This window comes from Falco peregrinus, chromosome 1 (assembly GCF_023634155.1).
Source record: "Falco peregrinus isolate bFalPer1 chromosome 1, bFalPer1.pri, whole genome shotgun sequence".
Taxonomy (NCBI): Eukaryota; Metazoa; Chordata; class Aves; order Falconiformes; family Falconidae; genus Falco; species Falco peregrinus.
Genome location: NC_073721.1, coordinates 11,368,731 through 11,396,040, shown reverse-complemented (window position 1 = coordinate 11,396,040; position 27,310 = coordinate 11,368,731). Strand labels below are relative to the sequence as shown.

Sequence of the window (27,310 nt, the reverse complement as noted above, 5' to 3'; positions counted from 1 at the left end):
TAGCTGAAGGATACCACCCGCCCCTGGCTGGCTGACACTCATACCTTTAATTTGCCCTAGCTCTGCACATTGTTCCAGACTCTTAATGACAGCAACTGATAACAGTAGGAAATTATGCCTATGATCTCATAGCCTTTGTGAATTAGCAAAAAGATTAATGATAGTAATTGGCTCTCTTATTTGTCCTTTGCAATAGGCACATAAAAGAACTGCAAAAATAGAGCAGTCAACATTTATATTCTAGCATCATAAATTAAAGGCATTTCTGCTAAAGAAACACTAAGGAAAGCAATACTTTTCTGATAGTGTTGGAAAAGGAACCAGGGATCATCATTCACTTTGATATGTGAGATATCATTTATCTAGTGCAGACAGCCCTGAAGTCCCATGATAGGTCAAGAGGAATAAAAGCATTTTAAACAGGAGTGTTTGTGATACAATACGGTTAGAAATTAAACACATCAGCAGAAAGGACAGAGTTTCAATCTCCTAAGTCAAAATGCTTCAAGAGGATGAAGCATTATTAGAGACTGAACTTTTCATACCCCACTTTGGAGATTGCTTTAAACAGTCTGGTTATCATCACAGAAGGATGATTACCAATGTATTAAATATTCTAAACCTGTGAAAGTGGGCTTGCTGACTGATCTGCATCCCATTCCACACCCTGGATCATTCATGAAAGGTACATTTCTTTGTGATTTCAATGACTGCAGTCATACCTCAGTACATTCATTAATTAATCTTTTTCCCCAACACCGTAGTTCTTACCGCCTTTTGTAGTTCGAGGCAGATGCCAGAAACATAACTTTCCTGTCTCCCTGTCTAGGTACCTTTCCAGTCGTTCGGCTTGTAAATATTTCACATGATTTTTCCACTGCACAAGAGTAGTTATAAAAAGAGTAAAATGGGAAGGAGAAGGAAAGCCAAGTGAGCTTAAATAAGCCAGCAGACAGAGGTTAACAACTCCCCCACACTAGCCTGTGAGATCCACTTGTCTTTGAAACGCCTTTACTGTTTCTAAATAGTTCTACAGCACCACGTACAGGATCTGCTCTTCCAAGACCAAGGAATAGCTAAGCTGCTTTTCTGAGTGGCAAAGGTGTGGTGTTATAGTACCAGGGATCAATCCTGCATTTGGATCTCTGCTGGTGGAACCCTATGTTAGCCCATGTCCCTTCTAACAGATCTCAAGTTATAAACCTAATTGAAGACCCAGGGCTGGAATTGTAATTAGACTATGTTGTTGTATTAATACAGAAAATGCCAGGAGAGCATGCTCAATAAAGGTGCATTTAAAAAAAACCAAAACCCGCTGCATAATATCTGGTTTTCAAACTAATATTTGAAGCCAAAAAGTTAATTTCTGCTGGGTCTTGCCTTAAAAATTTTCATCCATTTATTTAATCTTTCTGCAAATATTCTCTCCAAATTTTTGACTTAAAGGAAAAAATAGGGGGAAAAAAAGGTTTCTGTTTCTTTGATAAAATAAAGATGTTGGCAACTTTATGAACAGGACTAAAGAAATCCTGGCTGAAGGTTAGTATTTGAAATTCAAAGTAGAAACTGACCCAAATTCTCATCCCACTTAACAGCAGTGCAATTCTTTCTCCTACCAGGCACACAGCTGGATGGAGGATACCTGCTCACTTCCTGAGAAACAGTGGGAACACAGATCACTGCGACATTGCCTTTCCACCAGTACAAAAATGAGCAGAATGTGGTGCTATTCCTTTTAAATTGCATCAACAACTGAAAGACTAGTTTCCCTTAATAGAGAATTATGACTGCTGGCCACTAAAAGTCTCGCAAGTTGCTCATTCTGCTTTTTGAAAAGTCTCTTTGAAACAAAGTAACAACAGTGAGCTTGTGGACATTTACCCCATCAAGTGCACTGTAAATCAACCACAGAGATATAAGTGAACAGTCTTTGTTCAAGAGGGCTTTGCTTTCCGGAAAGCAGAGAAAAGAGCATTTAATTAGTTGCTCTGCTCATTATTCATACATTAATAAAGCACTTGAAAGGTATAGTTTCATTACTCATTGACATCAAATTTCAAAGGCCCTGTTCTCTGCTATGAATTCAAATTAATCGTGCAAAGGTAAATCGGCAACTTTGTGCAGAGGAGGCTACAGGAACCGCCCTTGCTTTGTGCTACAAAACCACCTTCAAATCCCAGGCCCACAATTTATAGAATAACAAGTAAGTTGCTGACTCTAGTTTGTAATCAAACTGCATAAATTTAACACCGAGTTTTTCAGCATTCCTCCCATCACAGAGGGACAAGGGAGGAGGCTATCCACACTTTTAATCACCATCTCAGGACGGGAAAAATGACATAGCAAGCTGTCAGCAGGGCAGAGGCGTGTAGACATGAGTTACTGGATGCAGATCTCCTAGGAGTCATATTTTGCTACAGGCTTTCTCCATGGAAACCCAGCCTCACCAATCTTGTGCAGTCCCAGTGTGCACATCCCAGACTCAGAACTCTCTGATAATTTCTCTACACACTAAACCAATTATATTTTATTTTCCCATTTTTAAACAATTTTTTATCTTTACAAAGTAATATGAAAAGGGAAGGCAAAGGCCATCTTTTCCTGTTTTTCTCAACAAAAGAATGTGAAAAAAATATTATTTCAAACAAACATTAAAATACTATAACGGAGCCCGTAGAAAATTCATGATGAAGTCAGTAAAATCAGACAAATTAACTTCTCCCCACAAAGCCAACTGGGTTTTTCCCATCTGTTGATTAGGAGGATCCACCTCTCATTACCTTAAAGAAAATAGTGACAGAATTTTAAAGTTCAATATGTGAACTCACCCAAAATACACAAAATATGTTCAAGCAAACTAACTTAAAACGAGACGTTTCACAATTGTACATTTTTCCCCCCAGTATGACTCACTCGGCACAGCTGACTGAACAATCCTGTTAATGTGTGAGCTGAATAACCAGTTTGATTGTCCTGACACTTTTGAATGAGATATGTAATTTTTTTGCATCACTCACCCAGCTGTTCTGGTGAACACCATGTAGCTATTTGTATATTCCAGGATGAAAAATTACAACTCTGGGTTTTAAAGCTTATTAATAAACATGCACTGAAGGTGACAAGAACTTTGAAACTATACAAAAAGACTACTAGAAAAGCTAAAGTACTCTGTGCAAACCTTCAGTTCCTCCTGAATTTTTTCCTCCTCCAATTTGGCAGCTTTCCGATCTTCTATTTCTATTTTCCATTTTTCTGCCACTATTCTGGCTTTTTCTTGAGCCATAGCATCCCGGAATTTCTTTGTTATTTCAGCCTCCTTTTGTCTCCTTCAGAAAAGAATTTGAAAATGAAAATAATTTAAGACACTGATTTTTATTTTTTTTTAATTGAGGATCAATACTTGCTCACTGGTTGCAACAAATAATTAGCACAAGACTTCATGGAAACATAAAAGGAAATACTTAAAATGTATTTAACAAGAGACCTACTTCCAATCAGATTTGAGGAAACTATCCCGAAAGCAGACATTCTCAGTTTTTGATAAATGACTAATTAGAAGAGTACCTTCTAAATTAGAGAAGTAGTTTGCGGATGTTGAGTCATACCCTATATTTTTCCTTCCCTGGCTGAAAATATAGATTTTTCTGTCAGCCTAGCAAAGCATGATTGGGAATGTATTGTCTCTCAAATATCAATGCAAATGTCTGCCAGATTTTTACAGTAGATTGTTTATTAGTACTGACAATGTAAAAGGAATGCAGAGCACAGGTTGAAGCTTCTAATCCCTGCTTCAATATGCAATCACTATAAGCAAGAAGAATCTCCTATGAAAAAGAATAATACAGAATAGTCTGACATTTAAAGTGTCACTTTTCAGTGCTACACTACAAAAGGAAGCGTGGGAGGCAGGTGGCCAACTTCCTAACCATATCAGGCATCCAAACACTTTTGAATCTTTCCCAAAGCTTGAAGAGGCCCTGCTGGAAATACCAGCATGGCACTTTGTGTAATCAGTTTCTGAACTGCTGGGATAAGAATTAATACAAGCAATATGTAAATAAAACCAATTTCAAAAAGGACTTTATGTACCAATACCCATTGTGGGCATAGATGCGCAATACAACAAACATCTCTAATCTAATCATCTCAAACACAGATGGCTTTATTTTTATTTATTTACAAACTGGTCAATGGTTTAGCAAAATTCCTCGAAAGAAAAGTTTGCTTCACTTTTTTTGCGGAAGAGGATTTTTGTTCTTCAGTATTCAACAAAAATGAAATTCATGTTTTCCCCGTGCTGAAAAATTGCCAAAACAAGTGAAAACTAATGTTCACAAAACATACTTACCAGTTTTACCCACCATTACCTGCTGCCTTTCTACAAGGCCATGTCTCCCATTATGCCAAGTGGACCCTGAATTCAAGATTCTTAAATCCTCACCATAGTTCTTCTGCCTCCTTCTGCGCTTGTTGCCTGGCTCGCTCTGCTATGAGCTCCTCTGATATCTGTTCATACGGCTTGTCACCGGGGGCTTCTCCCATTACCCAGACCCAGACCTCACCATCCTTCCCACGCAGCCACTGCACATGTTTGCTGTTACCTGCAACAGCCACCAAGAACAAACCAAAAATATAAATACTACCTCAAATTCTTACATAAATGTAGATGAAAAGACGGGAAATCTGCAATTTGGAAACGATAAGCTTGCAATTTACAATTCAGAAGAACACATTACTAAGGAGTGGATGAAATCTTCAGATTTGAATAATCTATCATGCTGGGGAAACAAAAGGGTTCGTGCACTCCAGATCACACAGTATTTAAAGACTTGCTATCATGCAAAAATAAGAAATTATTAATTCTGACATGCATTTCCCAGAATTTAGGTATTATGATCCCTTTTTAGTTGTATTTTCTTGCTTCGCTCAGCAAAGGATATATGAAGAGAATGGAAAGAGATGGAGCAACAACAATAACCAGTGACATTATGTGACCAGCAATGCTTCAGCACATAGGGACTGTTGATGGCTGAGCTTATAGAGACTTTATCAGAACCCCTGCCAAAAATTCAGGATTCCATCTCCCACAGTGTGAAGGAGGAGTTTCAGCAACCTGCAGAGCACACCACTCAACACTGCAGAGGCTTTTCTGCTCAGGTAGGCAACTGAAAGGGATTAAGTTTCTGGTTCAATTTTCATGAAAGACACCATGCAAAAATCTACAGTTACTGTGTTGATAGAGTGATTTTAAAAATACCAAAAAAGCCTGAGTGCTCTTTACAAAACAGACTATATTTGGTGAATGTCATGTCCAAGGACCAACTACAGGACTTCTGCTGACTACAAAGAGCACTAAAATCATGGAATCATTTAGGTCGGAACATAGCTTTAACATCATCAAGTCCAATTGTTAACCCAGCACTGCCAAGCCCAGCACTAAGCCATACCTCTCAGCACCACATCTACACATTTTTTAAACACCTCCAGGGACGGTGACTCCACCACGTCCCCGGGCAGCCCGTTCCAGTGCCTGACCACCCTTTCGGTGAAGACATGTCCCCTCACACCCAATCTAACCCTCCCCTGGTGCCACCTGAGGCCGTTCCCTCCTGTCCTGTCCCTTGTTCCCTGGGAGCAGAGCCCGACCCCCCCTGCCTACAGCCCCTGTCAGGCAGCTGCAGGGAGCGATAAGGGCCCCCCCGAGCCCCCTCCTCTCCAGGCTGAGCCCCCCCAGCCGCCCCCCATCCCACGGGTGCCCCAGCCCCTTCCCCAGCCCCTGCCCGGCTCTGGACACGCTCCAGCCCCTCTGCGTCCCTCTGGCCGTGCGGGGCCACAGCTGGACACAGCGTTCCAGGGGCGGCCTCGCCAGTGCTGAGCGCAGCGGTAATCAATAGATTAGATTCTATCTGAATACATTTTAAAAGTCATATAAATTACCTGACTTCATGTCGTTTGGTCTTTTCCTTCTGCTTTTATATGTATAACTATCAGATACTATGCATTTTAGAGGATCATAATAAGGAACTGATATAAAGATCTCTTATGCATCCATTTTTGGTATTTTATTTCTCACAAATCTGTTGAAACTGCTCTTCACGAAAGGAGATTCCTCCACAAAGCGCATTCCCAAAAGAGGCAATGGATTTATTTTAAAGAACACACACTAAAAGGCCATAAATGCTTGACAGATCATCTCACTTCCTTTATATTACGGTACACTAGATTTCCCCCTTTCACCCAAATACTGAGGGTAGTAAATTGTGCATCACCACATAGCTTCTAAAAGGCATCTTGTCACATTTGAAAATATGAAGAAATGGACAGTCCACCATTTTCCCAGGGATTTTTTCTTGGACGTTCCTGGAAGAGTTAAAAGAAACCTTGTCCTACTTGAATGGCCAGTCTTTGCTTCGGCTCTTTCTACATCTTTCTCTACCAGCATCAGCTTAGCTGCTCTCACTTTCAGCTCCTGTTGTTCTGCAATAGGACAGTATCCATTTAACCAGATTAAGTTTCCCAATACACAATCAGTAACATGCTTTTGACATCCCAGACTGAAGAGAGAAAACTGCAGGAGGGAATGATGCAGGGCTGTTGACAGCAGGCAGTGCCAGTGCCAGCCCACATTCTCAAGTGTTGACAGTACGAACTGAAGGCAACAAACATATCAGATCTCTCAATGAAAGCTAATATTCTATATCAAATTTGGAAATGTGATTTATACAAATTCCCAGCGTTGGCCTAACAGTTCTGACTTCAAGGGGGGAGTGGGGGTGGAAATTTAAGCTAATGTTTTCCTTCAGTAACTCTCAAAACCATTTGCTCTTTCACAGTCTATCAGATTATGTCTCAGGTTAATGTATTTTATTGTGGTTCCTATTCTGTACATTTCTGTGTTCCTGTCAACACCACATTCATGTTGTACTTTTTGGATACAACATTTGAATGCTGTCTGCTGAGAACTGACTGGCCATATCAGTATTTGCCTGCAAGGTTTTCACCTCCTGCATTTTATGTTAAAGTATCTTGACAAGTATGGAATGATTTCCCAGGAGTACTGATCCCACCTAACCAGTGGCAGGTTTTCTTTTAAAAGCAGCCAAAGTTGTGTTTCTTGGAAGGAATCTTGATATCCTAGTTGTTCCCTTTTATTTAATTCTTTAAAGAAAACACTGCAAACATGCCTTGTGTTAATTTATTTGCATCATAAGTGGTAGATAGCAAATACTTCTACTGTTCTGAGACAACTTCACTACTTCTGCTCATTTATGAGCTTACCAAATGGAAAGAAAATAAATAAACCCCTCTTCAGGTAAGCAGGTAAATTACATCTTTGCTCTTTTCCAGGTTTTCTGTGCCAGTTATTAATAGTTCTCAGAGGCGTTACTTAGCCATTACTACCCAGCTCCATAAAACAAATAGCTGATTTGCAGACATGTCTTGAGAAATTGTTCTTTTTCTTCCTTTTAAAACAATGGATCTCTCTTCTGAAACTACAGACACTAGATGTATAAACTCTTCTGAAAACATCAGTATAACATATTGTTGGTTCAGCACTAACTACTGTATACTACAGTACAGTATACTACTGTATACACATCCATAGCTCAAGTTGAAAGGTAATAGCAGTATCAAACAGTCTGCAATTTTAAGCTTCAGCATTAAACAGACATACCTCCATACGTACAATTTTAAAGCAATTCAACTTGAGTACATATGCCTTTATTCCATTTTCTTCTTTAGACAAAGAGAAAACTTTTTCACAACCAACCACCCTTTCTAGTATACTTCAAGAAACAACTTCCATTCAAATCTTCCCTTAAACCTACAGAATCACAGAATAGGTCAGGGTTGGAAGGCACCTGGAGCAGGCTGCACAGGGTGGTGTCCAGGCGGGTTTGAGTGTCTCCAGAGAAGGAGACCCCACAGCCTCTCTGGGCAGCCTGTTCCAGGGCTCCGTCACCCTCAGGGGAAAGAAGTTCTTCCCCATACTCAGAAGGAACCGCCTGTGGTGCAGCCTGTGCCCGTCGCCCCTCGTCCCGTCGCTGGGCACCGCTGAAAAGAGCCCGGCCCGTCCTCCTGACACTGGCCCTTAAGGTATTTGCAGACATCGAGAAGATCCCCCCTCGGCCTTCTCCTCTCCAGGCTAAACAGGCCCAGCTCCCTCAGCCTTTCCTCCCCAGGGAGATGCTCCAGCCCCCTCACCACCTTTGCAGCCTCCGCTGGACCCTCCCCAGCAGTTCCCAGTCTCTCCTGAACTGGGGAGCCCAGCACCGGAGCCAGCGCTCCAGCTGTGGCCTCGCCGGGGCAGAGCAGAGGGTGAGGATCACCTCCCTGGGCCTGCTGGCCCCGCTGCCCCTAATGCCCCCAGGGCACCATTGGCCTCCTCGGCCACCAGGGCACACTGCTGGCTCGGGGGCAACTGGCTGCCCAGCAGCACTGCCAGGTCCCTCTCCGCAGAGCTGCCCCCCAGCAGCTCAGCCCCAGCCCGTACTGGCGGTGGGGCTGTTCCCCCCCAGGTGCAGGACCCTACACTTGCCTTGGTGGAACTCCATCGGGTCCCTCCACACCCAGCTCTCCAGCCGGCCCAGTCTCGCTGAACGGCCGCACAGCCTTCGGGTGCACCCGCCGCTCCCCCCGCCCGGCCTCCTCAGCCTTGCTGAGGCACCCGCTGCCCCTCGCCCAGGGCACCGGTGGAGAAGTGGAACAGGACTGGGCCCAGCGCTGACCCTGGCAGCACCGCGAGCCACAGGCCTCCAGCTGGGCCCTGCACCGCTGACCACGGCCCCCTGAGCTCTGCCCTCCGGCCAGTCCTCGGCCCACCTCACCGCCCGCTCATCTGACCCGCGCTCCCTGAGCTCACCCACAGCGGTGGTATGGCAGACAGCGTCACAAGCCTTGCTGAGGCCAAGGTAGACAACACCCACCGCTCTCCCCTCATCTACCCGGCCAGTCATTCCAATCATGGAAGACTATTCGGTTGCTCAGCCATGATTTCCCCTTGGTGAATCCATGCTGACTACTCCTACGCTCCTAAAAATTTGGAGAAAAGTTTTACTGTACATTCTGATCATAAAACTTGGTAGTTTCTTAGCATAAAATAACATTCAAAAATGAGTGTGCCAGAAAAGAAGTACGCAGCTCAGGGAGAAAATCTGGCACTGTGCAAATGGAATTCCTGCCATACAAAAAGTCTTTGCAGCTTGCAGAATCAAGTTCACAGTGGTCAGTGTCAGCTCTGCTAGGCTAACGATACTGGGTTTGCACTTTTAAATTGTAGAACCAATTGCAAAATCTGAGCTGAAAGTACAGAAAATTATTTTCCTTAATAGTTTTAGGATACCAGTGTTGTCTGCTTTGCAAGCAGAGAATTACCACCATTGAGGGCTGCTTATAATAATTTCTCCTTTAAGATGACCCTCAAGTATTATATTCTTCTGCAAAATAAGACACATTTTGTTATATAGTTAATAAAGTTAACACACTTTATTTACAAATAAAACAGAAATAGGGGGGAAAAAAAATCAATTAAATCTAAAAGGAAGAGACGGGTCCTGACTAAACAAATTTGAAATCTAGGTGAGGAGGAGGCAAGGGAGCCTTAGGTTTCCTGCCCAGAAGCAGGCTTCTGAGCCCAGTCACAAAGGCTAATGCAGAGTCAGGGAATAAAAATTAAATCTTTGAACCCCAGCCTTGTGCCTTGACCACAAAAGTACTTTTCTTTTTCCTGGAGACACTGTGCCAGGCTGCAAATATTAGTGCTATTAGGAAGCAGTGGACATCAAGATTAGTCTGGATTTGAAATGAAAGTGTTTCAGAAACAAACACTTGCTTTATCAGGAAAACGTACTGAATAATTTACCAAGTCTTTTCCATCTCTATTCAAACCAACAATTTATCAGCTGTAGTATTCTACCAGTTTTGGTTTTTTTTGTCTGAAACAACACTGCAGCACCACAAGAAGGCAACATCAATTTTTGCAGTTCTTTTCACCTGTAGCTCCTTCATGAATTAGGACCTCCCATGGAGTTCACCTAAATGTTTATCTGTACTGCTTTAAGACATGAAAATTGGTTTCTGGATATTGCTCCTTACTCCAGACAAATGCAAAATCAGATACCTCAAATTTGCAGCACAAAGGGATTACAGCAAAAGCCTTCTTGGAGACCTACACCTTGAACCAACAGCAACACAAATGCACACATATAAACACACATAGTCAAAAATAAGACCAGAACATGTTTTCTATTGTTTTGTATTTATGCAGTCAATTCTATAACAGCAATTAAAGTGTAAAACAATGCCCTAGAGAGCAACAGTAAACCCAAGGCTCTCACCTGTAAGAATTATTAGTCTCTACCAGCAGCACTACTAATCTCATACACACTCCAGCAGTGCTGGAGTGCAACTGTGAGTTGTGCTACATGGCATCACACACTGCTCTTGGCATTTCTGCTCCCCTTCAGCAGTCCCTGGTGTAGGCAGGGTATCCTGGCTGCCACAGCTGACCACTGCCACCCACCTTAGGAGAGAGAGGAAAAGCAGCACCTGAAGGTGCTTGGGAGGGCGAATTCTGGCTGCATGCAATGCTCAGACTAAACCAGGCTCCAGCTCCAAGCAGCCCAGACTTCCACACCATGACTAAGGCTTAAAAGAAATGAAGTTGCACAAAGGAGAACTGGGCCTTACGCTGCCTCTTCTAACCAGGACGGAGGAGCAGAACCACAGATTGGGCTTGGGATTTCTATGGGTTTGGCTTTCTGGGTTGTTTTTTGTGGTATTGGTTTTGGGTTATATCTGGCTTCATTTTCACATGTGCTTCTAATTAAAAGTGCTTTAAAAAATAACAGTAGTCAGAGCAAATGGAATACTGTTGGAGTCAGCTTCCTTCCTCCAAGCTTGTTCGTCGTTGCTTTAACAGTTACAGCATCCCCAACAATTCCCATTTGTGATCCAAATGGTAGTGTTTACAAGGGAACCACTGCAAGGACCACTAGATGCCTGACTTGGTGTGAAGGCTCCCAGCTGTGCTGTCACCCAGCCACCCTGCCTGCTCAGTCCAGCAAAGCACCAAGCAGCCCTGACTGCCGTCGCAGGGAGCAGTACAGGCTGCGCCAGGTGTAAATTCAGAATATAGGAAGATCATTGATTTATAATCTCAGAAATGTGGAATGGCATTCAAAGTCTGCTGAAACTTTCTCAAAAGAGCCTGCTATTTCCATGAACAGTTGTTTCTCTGAGGTTGGGCTTCCCACCATAGCTCTGCTTGGAAGCTACAGATCTCTGTGATACCAATTGACTCTCCTTCCTCACCTGATGGAAAGCTTTGTAGTCATACAAATATCCTTTGACTCCCTCTTTAAAAAATATTCCTTTTCTTTTCTCTTTCTGTGCTAGACAAGGCTCTTGAAACTTATTCTGCATTTGAAAGAGGCTGCCTAAGCATTCACTGCTGACGTCAAGCTGAGCAGCCTGATTTCCTTTTGTCATTCAGAGATAAACCCTAGCTTGTGGAGTCTGGTTTGTAAGGGTTGGGGTGTTTGTAAGGTTGGGGTGTTTGCAAGGGTTGGGGTGGTTTTGTGCTTTTGGAGTTTAGATGTCTGGTATACTTGGGCCTAAGCACAGTGTGTTTTACGTGAGGTTTTACCCTTGGCTCTCCCAGAAAGTTATTTTTGTGGCTTCTTCAAAGTAGAAGCTTGAATTTTGATAGTGTGCAGAGTAGATGAGGTTCCATTCGGTTTCATTAGCTGCAGGACATGTGTTACAAGCACATTGATTAGGATGAAAATGAGAAACCTTAGGCTGTTCTCAGATCCTGGAGCTTACCCTGTACAAGTATTTTATTTATTTCTTTTTTATACTAACACACACATACAATTTCATGTCTTTGTAAGGAGAAAACCTAGGAAATTACTGAATGCTTCTGAGACTGTTCAAAGGACAGAATGCACTTTTCCAAACATTAGCTGCTGTAAATCTATTAAAATACATATAGAATAATTAGATCGTCATGATGAAAGTAATGAAAATAACATAATGCCACAAGCAACTGAAGATCTGCTATAACTAATGCTGTGGTCTGCCCCTGCTGATACTCAGAGGACCGTGAACTTCTCTCAAAACCCCGGTCACTTCGATTCTTAAAACAACAAGAAAATGGGGGAAAATTCTGAACTTCTCAAGCATCCCCCCAACATTTCAGTTTGCTCACCCTCCATTTTCAACACTGTGTTGTGTGCCTTTCTAGTTAAAGGAGGATTCGCAGGAGGAGAAAGAAATACAGCTGATTTACATTAATATATCAGTAAGGGTTGCAGGATCTCAGCATCGCTGAAAAATCAGCCTTCATGGTTCTCCAGCTGCTTCCTGATCCTATAACAAAGTCAATCTTCTGTTTATGGAATTACAAACTGTTACCATGGAAATAATTATGCTGCAATACCCCTGCAGGATCAAATAAAGGAAGAGTGACTGAAGACAGCAAACATTAAGGGAGGGAACAGTTACTCAAATAAGACTATGGTAATTAAGAAATGCAGCAAAGATAACTGTACATAACACTCAGAGGTAAGTGGGCTTGCCTTACCACATGGTATGCATATATGCAATATGTATATATAGGTTTGCATACTGTAAACTAAAAAAGAAGGAAAAAACCCCAAAAGAAACACAGAAATGAAGTATCATTTATGTGCTCTCTATCTAGTACATCCCAGGTATTTTCCTGGCTCCCTGGCCAAAGCACGCTGTTACATATAACAATTTTGTAGTTTGCCCGCCTTCACCTGGGAGATAACGTTCAGAACTCATTCTTAAAGATATTGTTCTAACTCCGTCTACAATCTAGATGTAGTCCCTCGTCTGTCCATTTTAATGACTTTCACTATAAGCAGTATAAAAATGCAGATACACATAAGATTAGCTCCAAGGTTGTAAAATCATTCACATCAGTATCATTCATTTATTTTGGTTTTTTCCTACATTATAAAAATTAAGTCAAGAACATAGCACACTAATTTCTGATTCCTGATCCCAACTGTCTCTCGTAAAGTGTAAAAGCCCAAAGGCTTGGTTTCTCACACAGAGCTGTCACAAAGCATCCAGGTTTTCCCACTGCTAGAGAACAAATGAAAGTCTGCATGGCTACTTCAGGGTCTGCTGGAAACTCAAAGCAGAAGGAAAAGGGTTCTCTGTCTAAGACTGGACAGAGAACCATGGATCACTTTCTGCACCAGACTCCCCTACTTAATGCAGCATGGCAGGTTTGCACCGACTCCTTTTATCAGGCACACAGGACCACAAAAGCAGGGAGAACTATATCACTGCATTGAGATTTTCTAGCACCACAGCACACGAGCGGACTTGGAGGTTACTGAACCACCATCAGCATCTGGCTAAATCCACTGCTGACTTGAATACAGGGAGTTTTCTCATGTCTTCCACATCCTACTATCAAAACCTGGTACCTCTGTCCTTGAATGTTTTAGTCATTTATGCTACAAGCTGGCAAAATCAACAAGGAAATACTGAATTAGCTTGGGCGAATCCTGTTCTCCCCTTAGCCACAGTACTGCTCTTTCCGTATCAAGTATTCATGAGCTTGCAGACAGTCACAACCTCATATCATTACCAGAGCACCAGTATGTACAAGAAAGCCCATCTAACACCACTGTGTTCAGACAGGCTGAGGAACATAATGCCATGGAGAAACACGGGAATGCTCTCCACGCCAGTGGCTCAATTAACCCAGTAGCCTCTCTCAGCAAATGGCTGACGCCAGATGCTTCAGACAACAGGAACGATGAGGATCACACGCATGCAAGAGAAACCTCCAGTGTAATACGGCCCAGGTAGCCAGCAATATTCTGCTTTCACTTTTCTGCAAAACAGAGAAGTCAGCTGCAGGGCAGGATATAAGACTAAAAAGCAGAGACTTACAGCTAATCCTAGGCGAGCAGAGAAGTCCCTCTGGATTTGTTCCATTGGGTACGTATTTAGGTCATGCGGCGGTTGGAGGTCTCTCTCTAGCCCCAGGTTCAGAGAAGCGAACAGCTGAGAAGCTGCTGTTTAACTGTACCTCGGTGCGCAGCCACACTGAGCACGAGCTCTGAGCCACTGAGTTCTGGCCCCAAGGAATACAGCACTAACAAAACCGCATCATATCACAAGCTGCTATACACGTCACGAATGTTACATTAAAACTTTTCCAATGACTTCAAATCAGTTGGTTCGGTCTCCTAATAAAAATTATTCTAAAGTTCCTGCTGATGTTTTCCTGTTACAACTCAGATACAACTGAAAAAGTAAACAAAAGATAGGGCTTTACAGAATTCCAGACCACGCGCAGCCAGAAATTTCAGAAATACTGAAGCCTGATGTCTCTGTTTAGTCCCATGCCCAGTGATACAGAGAAAGATACAATGACCACTGCCAGGAGCACACCTCTGTAGGAGATAAAATCTTAGCTAAGCATTACCAGGGTGTGTGGAGGCCCTAGTATAAATGAAGAATTCATTTCTGAGTTCAAAAACATAGAAAAAAATGTCACTGCTTGTACACCCACTAACACTTCACACACACTGAAACACACTCCCACTCGCTGGCCTTCACATGTGACACTGATGTATCCTCCCACCACCCACTTGTGATATTTGAAATACTTGTTTCCAAATAGCTTCATCTATTCTCTAATGATTTTCTAACACAAATGCCATTTAGATAAAGAAATTATTTTCTAGCCACGATTGGTAAGCCTACCTAATTTTCTCCTAGCTACTCTCGTTAAGGACAGGTAAATATAAGTGTTTACAAATAGCTCCTCCCTGAACATCACGAGCTGCAGTTCCCCATGAGTAATGTCAAAATAAGCAGCAGCAGACCAGCATTGTCTTCCCTCCCGCGTGGCTGTCCTTCAGCTACCTAATGCTCAACAGTCTTTGAGATCTCATTTTGGGTATGCTGACAGCTCTGGATACTGCATCAGGATCAAAATCCAAATTGGCACGGTGCTTCGCTTACTCCTAACTCAGCTATACTGGGTAAAGGGCTCCTGCCTAATTAAGTAAACATGTTTATTTGCAAATGGCAAAGCTTCCTGCCAGTCAACTCTCAGCAAATCCCAAGGGGATCTTGAAATTTTGAGGAGACTTCCCTTAGTGATTTTAGCACAATAAGAAAACGCAATCTTATTTTATTACAATGAAAATATGTTCCTGAGTTCCAGGAGTAATTTGTAAATGAACCCGAGATGGACCTGCAAGAGTTCAAGTCACTTGTGAAGCCATTTCAGTACAAGCCAGCAGTCATGATTTAATTAAAGCTAAAAAATACTTTTTTTTTTTTTTTACCTTGAATAAGTTCACTGAACACTGCACTTTTGGGAGGACCCAAATAATGCTCAGAATCTACTAGTATTTTTAGGTAAGGTACAAATGTAGGCGAGGTACAAACAGAAAAAGTCTGGGAAGGGTTTATTCAGTATCATCTACAGGAAATATCTCACTCTGAAGTGACATTTATCTATTGTTCCCTTTTAGACATCAGTCTGTGTTTCTAAAAAGGGAAGGAAATTAACACTGTCGAATAATCTGAAAACATTTCATTTACCCGCAAAGTGAAACGATTTTTTAACATTGACTCATTCTGATACAAATTTCAATTTTAACCTTTCCTCAAGACGCATGGAACCAAACAATCCAAATGGGAAAGCGCAATTTAGCATTTACTGAAGGTGACTAATACTATTTTCTTTAGAAATGAAGAATAAGACTAATTACACACAGACTGTTAAGCTATTTAACTTGCTAAACACTCTCAGGAACTTACGTTGGTTTTGTTTTCTGAGAAGCAAATTTCATTGCACTGAATAGGATGTTTATGGACAACCTGCATTCAGTGGTGGTTCTGTATAAATCACTGCAGATACTGGTCCTTTCCTAGTTAGTTTCCAAACAATTAAAAAGAGCATTCCCTAAACCTGCTGATGATTTTACCTGTAGCACAAGGCCAATCTGACCTGAATACGCCACTTTTTACCTCCCCAGCTCTGCACTTGTGGTTTCTGTAAGACAACACATCTAAACCTGGCACAAGAACCCTTCATCCCTCAAGTCACTGTAGAGAATCAAACCCAGATTCACAATCACTGCTCTGTTTCAAAAAATCCACCTCTTCTTCTGTGCTGCTGGGGTCACACATAGCATTGCAGGTAAGCTCCTGAACTGACTGAGGTTTGAACCAGTTGGAATATAGGACTCCACATCAAGCCCAAGCACTTTTTGGAGCATTTTTAATTGGAGAAGTGCCTGTTGTCATTAATCCTTTTTGTTCTATCTCACCCTATCCCATCCTAAAGAGGTGAGGCAAAGTTCTCGTATATAGCTATTCAAACTATGAGGAAAACAGAAGGATTTGAAAGGTAGTCCTACACGTATAATTCTGATCAAATTAGTAAAAACTTTTTTTTTCTACAAATGTTATATTCATAAACAACATACACATTTTTCTGTCGACTAGAAAAATTCAGAAACTCAGCACAACATTAGAGAGATTAAAGTCTCACCTCTGTGTTTTACTACGTCAGGCTACAAAGATCTTTATAAAGCCAGAGCAACTCTTGGCTTTAACAAACCAGCATGAACATAAAACCCGTGTCATGCAGTAGAATGTCAATGAAACTTGCAGATGAAACTGCTCAAATCCCTCAGTTTGAAAGGAATATAGGACATGTAATTGCAGTAGCTCTAAATTTTCTGGTAGCCACTAATTTTAAACAGGAATAAAAATATTCCATGTTCTATACTGTGTAGCAGGGAGAGAATGTTTGGAAATTCACTTATACATCAATGGAAACTGAAAACTAAGCAGCTTCAAGGTCCAAAAAATGTTGATGCCAAATGTCTTTTAGGGGGAAAAAAATAAATCACATATTTTAAGATAGGAAAGGATTATTACAGTCACCTACTCTGACCCTTTGAATCATCCAGGCAAAAATACTGCACAGTAATTCTTACCTTACACCAATAATCTCTGGTTGACTTTTTTGCCTTTTTTCTTTTTTTATTTTAAATGGGAAACTAGCTCCCCTATGAGACCATTTACCATCATATTATGGAACTATGCAGTAGAAATCAGTTACAAGTATCTGTAGAGTTAATGACCAGCATGCCTAAAGATGGAAATTACCTTGCAACTCTGGCCCACATCAGTTCATGGAAGTCAAAATATATTTTTAGTGGAACCAAATGCCTGACTTGCACATCTAATTCCAATAGTCCTCTCTACAAAAAAAATAAAATTGGTGATATCAGCTCTTTAGTACAGTTGTGAAGGAAGTAGAAAGTTTCTAACAGTGGGCAAAAGTCAAACCTAAGCAATACCTTAAACTGCTAATTTAAGAAGCTAAAATGGAACTGCGCTATTATGAAATTTATCTCCATGTGTATTTGTGAATGCTTTTGTCAGGGCAAATATAATCTACAGGTTACTCTGCTGCTCTCCTTTTGCTTTTTTCTTTATAAATCAGAAAATTAATTACGCAGAAAATGGTCTCCTGTAGTAGGAACAGGTTTAATGTATAATTTATATATGGAAATCTAGGTGTCAACAGTGTGACAAATCATCACATAAATATTTTTGCGGTTAGATTTTTCTGCATCTGTCTTCCTCAAAGAACGCACATAATACAGATCGCAATGATATAATGTTGTTTTGGTATGTGGAGCTGAACTGCATTTTTAATTTTTTCTCAGCTACAAATCAATCAAAATGAACAAGGTTTTTGTGCTATATGAGAGAAGGTATTTTGACGCCACCCTTCTAGGAGAGCACCATTCACAGCAAGAACACAAACATGAAAGAAATAGAAATTAAACAGAATGAGGCTTTCCGACATCCACCTTGACATCTGTGGAGGGACATTTTAAACTCCTATTACAACTGATTAGGGTGTTCTGAACATTCCCCCTTTATTTTAAGGTTACCATCGTGACTTACTCTAGAGTCACTTCATAACGGCCTGTGCTTCAAGTGAGTCTTGGAAACTAGTTTTGCTTTGCAACACATTTCTTCAACAACAGGCTTTGAGTTGCTAACTATCTAATGGACACTTTGTAGGGTTCAGAGGCTCTACACATTTGCAGAAGTCTGACAATTGAATTTAATAATCTGTATTGAGGTGCTCCAAGCAAAGCTTTCTACCATGGGTATGTTAAGATAAGCAACACTTTAAACACTGACTGCAGAGTCACATAGCTGCTAGAGTGCTGTCTCAAAATCAGCTACTCAAAATTATCAGAAATTTTAAATATTGAACTTTTCATAAATTTAAAGATAGGCTAAGATCTTTGGCATTTTACAGGGAAAGGAGTGTTTGACATGTCTCTGTGACACTTCCTTGTTGAGTGAGGAATCACTGCAACTACATTTATTTCCAAGGCGAAAATGTTTTCTATCTTGCATCAGCCTAACAACTTCATCCAGTGAATGGGGAAAGAGTTAAAAGCCACTTGTTCAGAGCAGAGAGCAAGGAAATAAGTATTTCTTTTTATTCCAAACAACCTGGACCCCAGACCACATACTTGGAAATGACATTTGGAGAAGCTCTTTTTCAATGTTTTCTTCCGTGATTTTGCTTATTTGCTTTTCAAGCCAACACACACATTTAGCATCTGTAACAGCTGTGGAAGGAGCTCCATAGTTTAACTACATATTGCATGAAAACATATTTCTGTTTTTTGCTTTTGGTTGCTGGGGTTCTTTTTTACATGTTTGCCCCGCTATTATCCTATTCTCTAGACATAAACTTCTGGAGACTGTTTACTAGTACAGTTGGAAATTTAGTCTCGTATGGTATGGCTTACACATAAACAGCCCTTCACAACAAGCCCAAATTCATGAATTTATCTCCTACTCCAGCCACCTGGAAACATTTAATGTCAAGTCAAGAAACCTCAACAGCACAGGCAAGACTGCCTTTTGCCTGATTGAGGGTGAGGGGTGGGGATGGTAGGTGAAGAAAAAAGCCTTAGGAGTGGATGGAAACTTGGCCATGGTGCATCTGTCACCACTGAGAGAACAGGAGCAGTGACTCCTGACTGAAAGGGGCACTTCAAAACAATTCCCCTTTCTCCCACACTAAACTGTTCCCCTAGATGAAGAACCAGCCTCGAGAGACAAGGGGCAGGAACATGGTGGGTTTGCTGTCCCAGACTTTTTGCCTATGGGGACAGCTGGCACTCTTTCTTGTAATCTTTTCCAGACACATGCTGCACCACAGCCAGTTGCAAGCCCACCACCCCCAGCCATTTAAGTATAGAAGAAAGATACAAAACTTACTCTGGTTCCGCCTCGCTGTCTTTCTCAGCACAGCCTCCTCCACTGGTGCTTTTTCTTCCCTCTCCTTCCAGCGCCTCAGCTGCTCTTCTCTCATTTTATAGAACAAGATTTGCTTTTGTTCTTCATTCAGCTCTGCCAGGAGCTCAGGGTCAATATACATATCACGCAAAATTTGCTGCAGCATGATGACTCAAAAAACAACAACAAAAAAAGAGATGAACCTGCTTCCACTTGCACTCGCTACAGTGACCAAACCCCACCAACAGCACTCCAGAAAGCAACCTGCAGCAAAGGAGCTCTCCCACACCTGCCTGTGCCTGCCCAGGAGAGGTTTGAGTCTTGCTCTGGCCCTCTTTGTGCGGGCATATTCTGCTCCTCGTCTCTTACAAGGACAGAGTCCTCTGCTTATCTCATCCTCCAAAGGTAGGGACAGGTGTCAAGTGAAAGGGAGGGGGAGGAACAAACAAGGATAAGGGAAAAAAAATTGAAGACCAGGAGAGAAAAAAAAAAAAAAGTCGCTTCAGTGCTCCTGAGTGCAAGTCGGTAAAAATAAGAGATTATTGAAAAAACCCATCAGCTTTGCTCCCCCGAGAAGAAGGATATCCAATGTGAAGTCTCAGACTTTCAGCTCAAGTCGTTCCCTTCAGCAGCAATACACTCCCAAGGGTGTAAGTGCTGCCCTGGGGTTTAAAGTGATGTCACGGTTAAAGGTATCACCTACACCAACAATATCTATGTCACTTTGGGAACGGATCTCTTCTGATAAGAGGGGAGAAACGAGTTTGCATATTATTTCCCAGTCTAGCCCGTTATCTAGTCTCAACAGGGTAGGTCATATTAAAGGTCCTGTTTACCTGGTGTTGACAAAAATTGTCATGCAAACTGATTAAAATGCCTCCAGAATTAAAAGCAGTTGTAACATAAGCCACAAGAATGTTTTTATCACTTTATAAATAGTAAATTAATATTAATTAAACAAGAGTAAGTTCTCAGGAGTTCACGCGGACTATGCAAGTCCTGCTGTTAATTAATTTTCCACTTTGTGACTGCAGAAAGTTATAATGTTGCTTTTCAAGCAAATCGTGGGGTTTCACTATGTAACAGAGTTTTACCAAAATCAGTAAGATAATACTATTTCAGCACCAGGGACAACAGGCACTTAATCATGTAAAAAACGAAACCAAACCAAACACCACAAGACACCAAAAAACAAACTCTCTTTATTCCAGAGCCAGCTTTCACTGGGCAGGGGTCCGGCCCCTGCAGAGAGCGGTGGCACTTCGTGGGGAGGGGGCCATCTTCTAAGGAGAACCAAGATGTGGCCACTCGGAGTCGTAATAAACCCAGATCATGTTTGCAGGCTGAGCTGCATCCCACTGCGTGACGTTTACACAAGACTGAAGCTTGAAAGCAGATCTGTATTTCCTTAGAAGAAACCTGCTTTCTAGATAGGTATCTGCCAAACTCTCATATGACTCCCATGATCCTTATATTCAAAAACTGTACTGTTAATGCATCTATTCATGTAACATTCTTCTGAGGTATCCAAAATACTAACATCTTAATTTAGGCAGAAAACACATCTGATGCTGATGTAAACTAAATTTCAAGAGAAGACACTGTATAACCTAGAGGTATGAATCCAAAGATTATACTTGAATGACGCCTTCAGCTGAAACAATTTCGGAACCCATCACGTTTGGACTTTAGAGTGTTTGGTTCACATCCAAGCTACTCTGCAATTCAGGTTCTCTCTTATGTGCAGACTTTCTCTCCTAAAATAAAATACTTTTTTTTTTTTTCTTTTTTCTTTTTTTTTCTTTTTTTTTTTTTTTAAGAAATACTGTTTGGCAAGAAAAAAAACTCTGATAAGGAGGACTTTGGTACTGCTTCTTTCTTCTATTTTACTTGGTCGGGTATAGAATGGGGAGAGCCGGGGGGGTTGGCCTTTGTTTCTCTGCTTTTATTCAATTATATTAGAGCTGTGGCTCCACATTCTGGCACTAATTGAAAAAGACTCGCCTTCACAAAGGCTTCAGGGCAAGCACTTTTGCTGTTCTACCCATTTGTCATCTTTCTTATTTTATTTTACTTGACTTCACAGAACAGAAATCAAATCCTGATCAGAAGCTATCACAGTGCAAAGAACAAACTCTTCATCAAGGATTATGTGCATTTAAGCATGATAAGAACCACCATTTCTGAACTGCATTTAGCTGCAGAAGTAGCTCAGGACAGATACAAGACAGCATACAAACAAATTTTCAGGCAACTACTGGTAACACTCAATGAGCAATCACAGAACAAAAATAGCGAAACCAAGGAAATGAAATGAATACGTCACGAAGAACCCACTGCCTGAAGGTTATTCACCAAACATATTTGAGAACGGTAACCAAATGATTAAGTAGAATTAATCTGTATGAGAATTTTTGTGCTTTTTTTTTTTTTTTTTTAAAGTCACATATGGAAGTGTTATCTTCTAATCACAGCAATGAATGTGATTAACTTCCTCTGTTGTAGCTTTTCTTCTTTGGATCGTAGCAACCCCAAAATAAAAATTGCAGACACACAAAGGGGAAATTAGGAAGATAAATAAATACTCTATCTGACATAAGCCAAAATCCAAAAGAAGTAGAAATATACATCACCAAGTCTGCCTTTAGTTTCTTGTCCAAGATAAAAATACTCTGCCTCAGAGCATTGGGTCTTCGAGCTCTTACATGGGTGGCAGTTTTCCATCAACTCCCTCCCTTTGCCTTCACTGGTTGCTAAGTTTAAGTCTTACATTTCTTTATGGGGTGGAAAATTCAACAGGACCAATGGGAAGAGTCAAATGTTTTCAGCAGTCCCTTCCTTTCCCTTACAAATTAACATTTGATTTGACAACAATTTGGGAATGGAGTAAATGGAGGGAGAGAGATGGTTACCTAGCTGCAGATCCTAAAGGTAGACAACCTCAGTCATGTAAGTAAATACTTGACATGCTTGAGAAACCATCCAACATTCCACTTATCAGAAAAGACTAATGGTGGATGGTGTTCCCAGAAATACAAGCTTTGAATATTTTAGCCCAATGAAGTATTTGGCCCAAACTAGGCCTAGCCTCTCGGCTTTATCAGGAGCTAGCAACACCCAACCCATCTAATGCTGAGCACCTTGCAGGAGGTAAAAGAATTACACAGCATGTCCACCTTCCATATATGCTTACCAGACTAGAAGTGCTAAGGAGCAATAAATAATTCAGACAACAAAGCGTAGTCACTAACCACCATTCCAGACCCTCAAATCTCTTCTGCATCTGCCACAAATCCTTTCGTACTCACATTTCTCCTCTGTGAAGAAATACTCTTGAAGAACCATCAGAAAACAATTAAAGGACCTCTCTGATACAGGCAGAATGACCCCAAACAAGCACTGCAAGGACTAAAAAAACCTGACTGCACAAGATATAGTCATCTGTCCCCTCGTAATAGCCATCATGGGGAAAACGACAGCAGGGAAATTCTCCTGCTCGTGCTTTTTCCAGCTCAGTTTATTTTGAACCCTCTCCTCTTGCTTTCCTGCCCACTGTGATGAAGCTTCCCGAGAGGCCACTTCCCTCAGCTGGTGGCCCAAACGTCAGAGCCTTCCTGATTAGCTGTAACCCTTTATCCGGAATGAAAGAACACATGTGCAAAAATGTTCTCTTCCACACTGCTTGTCTTCCTGTGGGAGACATCACTTTAGATGTTAATGCCATCCTCACATCTGGCCTTTAGTGCCTTTTAAATGTAGACTGTTTTCACAGCCCATTCCCATAACTCACAGGGGTGTCAGGATGACCCGTGAGAGACAGGCATCTGTGCAGCTCTGCTTCTTGCTCATCCTCTTCACCATGGGAAAGCTAGACACTTGCTTCCTCGAAGAACGATGATGTCTAGAACGACCTCAGGTAAAATCTAGCATATTCTGGTATGAGAGAGATATCTGACTATCAAAAATCCAAAGAAAACACTCAGTCCGCACAGTTAAAGTAAAAAAAAAAAAATTGCATAATCAAAAACAGAAATTCCAATTCTAAACCTATCCTGTCAGAGGAAGAAGAAATGCCCGTCTACCAGAAAACAATTTTTCTCATCACTGAAGACAGTCCTGTTAAAGGCATAAAAAGGCTGCTTCTCTCTTGGCTATGTCGGTGAACACGAAGTGTTCTCAGCAGTACCCATGCAAATCCAAGACTGGATTTTTAACCTAGTAGTCACCAATTCTCATTACAGTTCACCTCTCCATAAATATTCCAAACAAATAGTCTGAATTATCATGAAGAAATTATCAACTCTCCTATTTCTCAGAAATTTGGAAAAATCTGTGAGGTCCAAAACTCAAAAGGCAACCTTGAAGAAACACCTACTTTAAAAACCCTTGCTACTTCTAGGATTAGCTCATATTTTGGAATGGATGGGCTTTGCCATGGTTCCAGACAACCCAGAGCCAGAAAGCTGACTAACAGGAGAAAACACAAATGATGACTTTCTAGTGTGAAATAAAAATTTCCTTTCTTCCCCTCCCTTCCCAGACCTGATTAAATTATGGATGAATTAATGACTCTGAGCAGGGAAATCTGAAGTAGGGGTGACTGTTTCCTGACTGTGGCTGTTCACCCTCTTCCCAGCATTTCCCACAAGTATTTTGAATAGTTTAGAAGGACAGTGACCTCTTCACTGCTTTTCTATCTTGGTTACCCCGAGTTCAACAGTCCAAACTAAGCTAAAATCATTACAGAAAGACACGACACCTCTACAGCCTATACACAAAATAAAAGATTACTACTAATGCAGGTTTTTTGTTGGCAGCCATTACCTTAAAAGAACTGCCACACAACTTGATGCTCTAATTAGCAGCAGTCTCTGCAAGGAGCTCAGAGCTGTTTAAAATTTAAGTTTGGGGTTTCCTTTAACCTTTAACAGTATCTTCTGGAACTCGACCCATTCTGTCCCATCTCTGGCATAGCATCTTTGTGGCTAAGCACTCCTCAGTGCTGCCACTAGAATTCATCTGCTGGGGAAGGGAGGGAAGGGAAAAGGCACAGAAGAACATTTTAATCTCATTTTTAGGAAAAGGGGAAGTGCTTAATTGTCCAAGGCCTGCAAATCTCCTCATCCATTTTCTTCCACGCATGTGCATCTCCCATTCCCTGAACTGAATAGCTCACTGGCAATGCTAATGAATGCTGAGACAGCAGAACAGCATTTTCATTTGGATTTTACGACACAGCCATATAACCTACTTCATCCCTATCATTTACACAAAAATATTCTGCTATAACCTGCCATTGCAGGGAAAGACTGGGGGGTAATGCACCTCTCTCCTTCAAGAAAGGGATACGATTAAGAAACAAACAAACAAAAAAAGAGAAAAGATGGCAATCATATGTTTTCCAGGCTGAACTCTGCAGCCTTAATCAATTTTTAAAATATTTTTTATTTTTTAAGAGGAAGCAGCGTACAGTATCTGAATTTTTCAAGTCCTGCTGTGTCAGCAGCAAAAGGAGAACAGTGGAATCTGGAACTGAATGCTGCAGGAGGGAGCTGACCACGTGAAATGGGGAAGGTAAAATTAACATTGGTTTGAGGCCTTCTGAACCCTACAAATCTGTCACTAGAAAAGTGAATGCAGTAGGGCGCTCACACAACAAACCAGTCTTGTGTCTGATTTACACATTGCTGTCAATTAAGAACTAGAAAAAACAAAAGCAATTGAGAACCATCCCCTCCCCACCTCCTCTATCACAAAAACCTGCCTGCTTTTCCTCCGCTTCCATAGTCAAGTCTGTGGCTCCCTCTAAGGGCTAAAATGAGCTCCTCCACAGCACGACCTGCAGCTGGACCAGAACGATCATTTCCCTGGAGCTGCTATTCCATTAAAAAAGCATCACGCAGGGCAAGAATGAGGGTATGTTTTTCCAGACCTTCCTTTTCCATAGGGAGCTAGTATCAGGAAATCAGACTATATAATGTTTTGGAGCATGGACTGGCTTTGTGTGTTTCTCGTCTTCTCTGTACTGGTTCAAGAATAGTATTTCTACAAGGCACTGTCATAATAAATAAAAAAATAAAAAAATAAAAAAAAAAAGGAAAAAAACCTTGAGGTCTGTATAGAAAAATAGGAACTAAATAGATAAATTAAAACCTATGTGAAAGAAATGAAAAGCAGCAGAAGAGCTACAGACCAATTAATGAGAAAAGATGTCTTATCATACTGTCAGTCACATAGCTGTAAGCGAAGTGATGTAACTTGGGATTTTAATGGTGTAATGATGATTTATAGTGGCAGGAGATTCATCAGATAGCTGGGTTTTGGTTTGTGGGTTTTTTCCCCAATTTCAAATCTGTTACTCCTCAGCCCCTCACAGAAATTAAGACGATCCCAAATATAGGTAACGCTGACAGTACGGAAAGAAAGGGGATGGGAACTAACCCAGAGAAAGTAGTATTGAAAGTCCAGGGCTGCAGACAATAGAACAACCTGTCATTACTCCACTCTCCCAAGGTTAATTCTGTACTGTGCAACACAACTTGCCCTTCAGAAGAAGTCATATCAGTGATTATTTTTGCCTGGCAGCATGGCAATCATACCCAGCAAGATTACTTTAGGTCTATCACTTTGTGTTCTGTGCTACAGCTACAGCTGTTGTACACACGATTACATTGGAGCCTGTAATGCCTTCATGGTTCAGCACAATTTATCGGAGATTTGGGGAGCTGGGTAAAAAGGGCAGCACTGCGATTTTTCTTCGAGTTGATAGTAGATACTTGAAATTCTGACCTATGTTACAAAGGTCTGAGGATAAAACAAGTTTGTCAGTTTTGCTTAGACTTGTTTTAATTTTAATGCCTCTATAGTAATGCAACCCAAACTAGAAAATTATGTACTTGATGTTTATTGCTATTAATACACTCACAAAAGCAAGATACATTAAAGAGCTGGCAAGTCCCATTATAATTTTTCAAACGGAGAATGAAACATCCACCATTAAAATAATTCAGAGTGAAAATTAGTAAAGTAAACCACACAGAAAAGAAGCCAAGCTTCCTTAAGAGAGTTCATCTGACAAAACACGGCCCATAGGCTTGCAAGCAACGGCTACTGTCCTGTAAGCCAAGCACTGCAGAGAGAAACTTCCCAGGAGAGGAGCAGAAAAAGGCAGCAAAACACTTCCAACATGCTGCAGGTAACTGAAACAGAGCTCTCCATCCTCCGCCACCCTCTCACTTGGATCGCGCTCTCTAATTCAATTGGTGTATATCTTATTTACAAAATAGTAATCAGGATCATCAGGTTGGACCCTCAGCTACAAATGGGGTGCACTTGGTTGGCAGGTAGCAGGCTCTACTGAGGAAGCAATTACAACTCACTAAGCGTCTGCAGAGATCTCTCCTTAACATAGGTTAAAAGGCCTGCTGGCAACAGTCTCCATGGAACTTCTCAGTTCAAGAAGATATGCAGGATGCACTGCCCCCTACTCGCCTATTTGCACTTCCTTGCTCCTGTCAGATCCTGACGCTATACTTCACTGCATTAAATGCAGCATGTGCTTACGCTGCACACTGCAGTTCAGCTTTGTGCTGTACAAAACACATCAGTCCATCTGTTCCTCAGCAGAAGTCTCCACAGCTGAAGGAGGCCATCCACAACTCTCTAAAGCAGAACTGGTTGCCTTTTAACTTCTGAGTGACAGGCTTTCCTTATGACTCTAACACCTTTCCTTTTTATTGATCTACCGGATCCTTACAACGAACTATTAACCTAGGACAAAACTCCAGGTACAGGCAGCTTCCTAAAGAATACTGGTATAGCCTGCTCTTCCTCCCCTGCCCCTCACACACACCTCTCCAAGACCCAGCTGTCTGCAGTACAACAGGATACATATCTTCAAGCACAAATTCAATATTCTCCTTTACATGAATTATTTGCTTTGTGTATCTGCAAGGCC

General features: G+C 41.4%; 1 protein-coding gene across 1 annotated transcript in view; it reads right to left on the bottom strand.

The window, feature by feature from the left end:
* Window positions 1-21,737, bottom strand: part of SH2D4B (SH2 domain containing 4B) — a 73,760-nt gene extending 52,023 nt beyond the window's left edge. Inside the window, exons 1-3 of the mRNA XM_027795554.2 lie at window positions 19,336-21,737; window positions 4,442-4,601; window positions 3,179-3,326 (exon numbers count right to left, since the gene is read on the bottom strand). Of these exons, the coding sequence (XP_027651355.1) occupies window positions 3,179-3,326; window positions 4,442-4,601; window positions 19,336-19,519 (492 nt within the window). The 5' untranslated portion in view covers window positions 19,520-21,737. The remainder of the gene's footprint in view (window positions 1-3,178; window positions 3,327-4,441; window positions 4,602-19,335) is intronic.
* Between the last annotated feature and the right edge of the window lie 5,573 nt (window positions 21,738-27,310).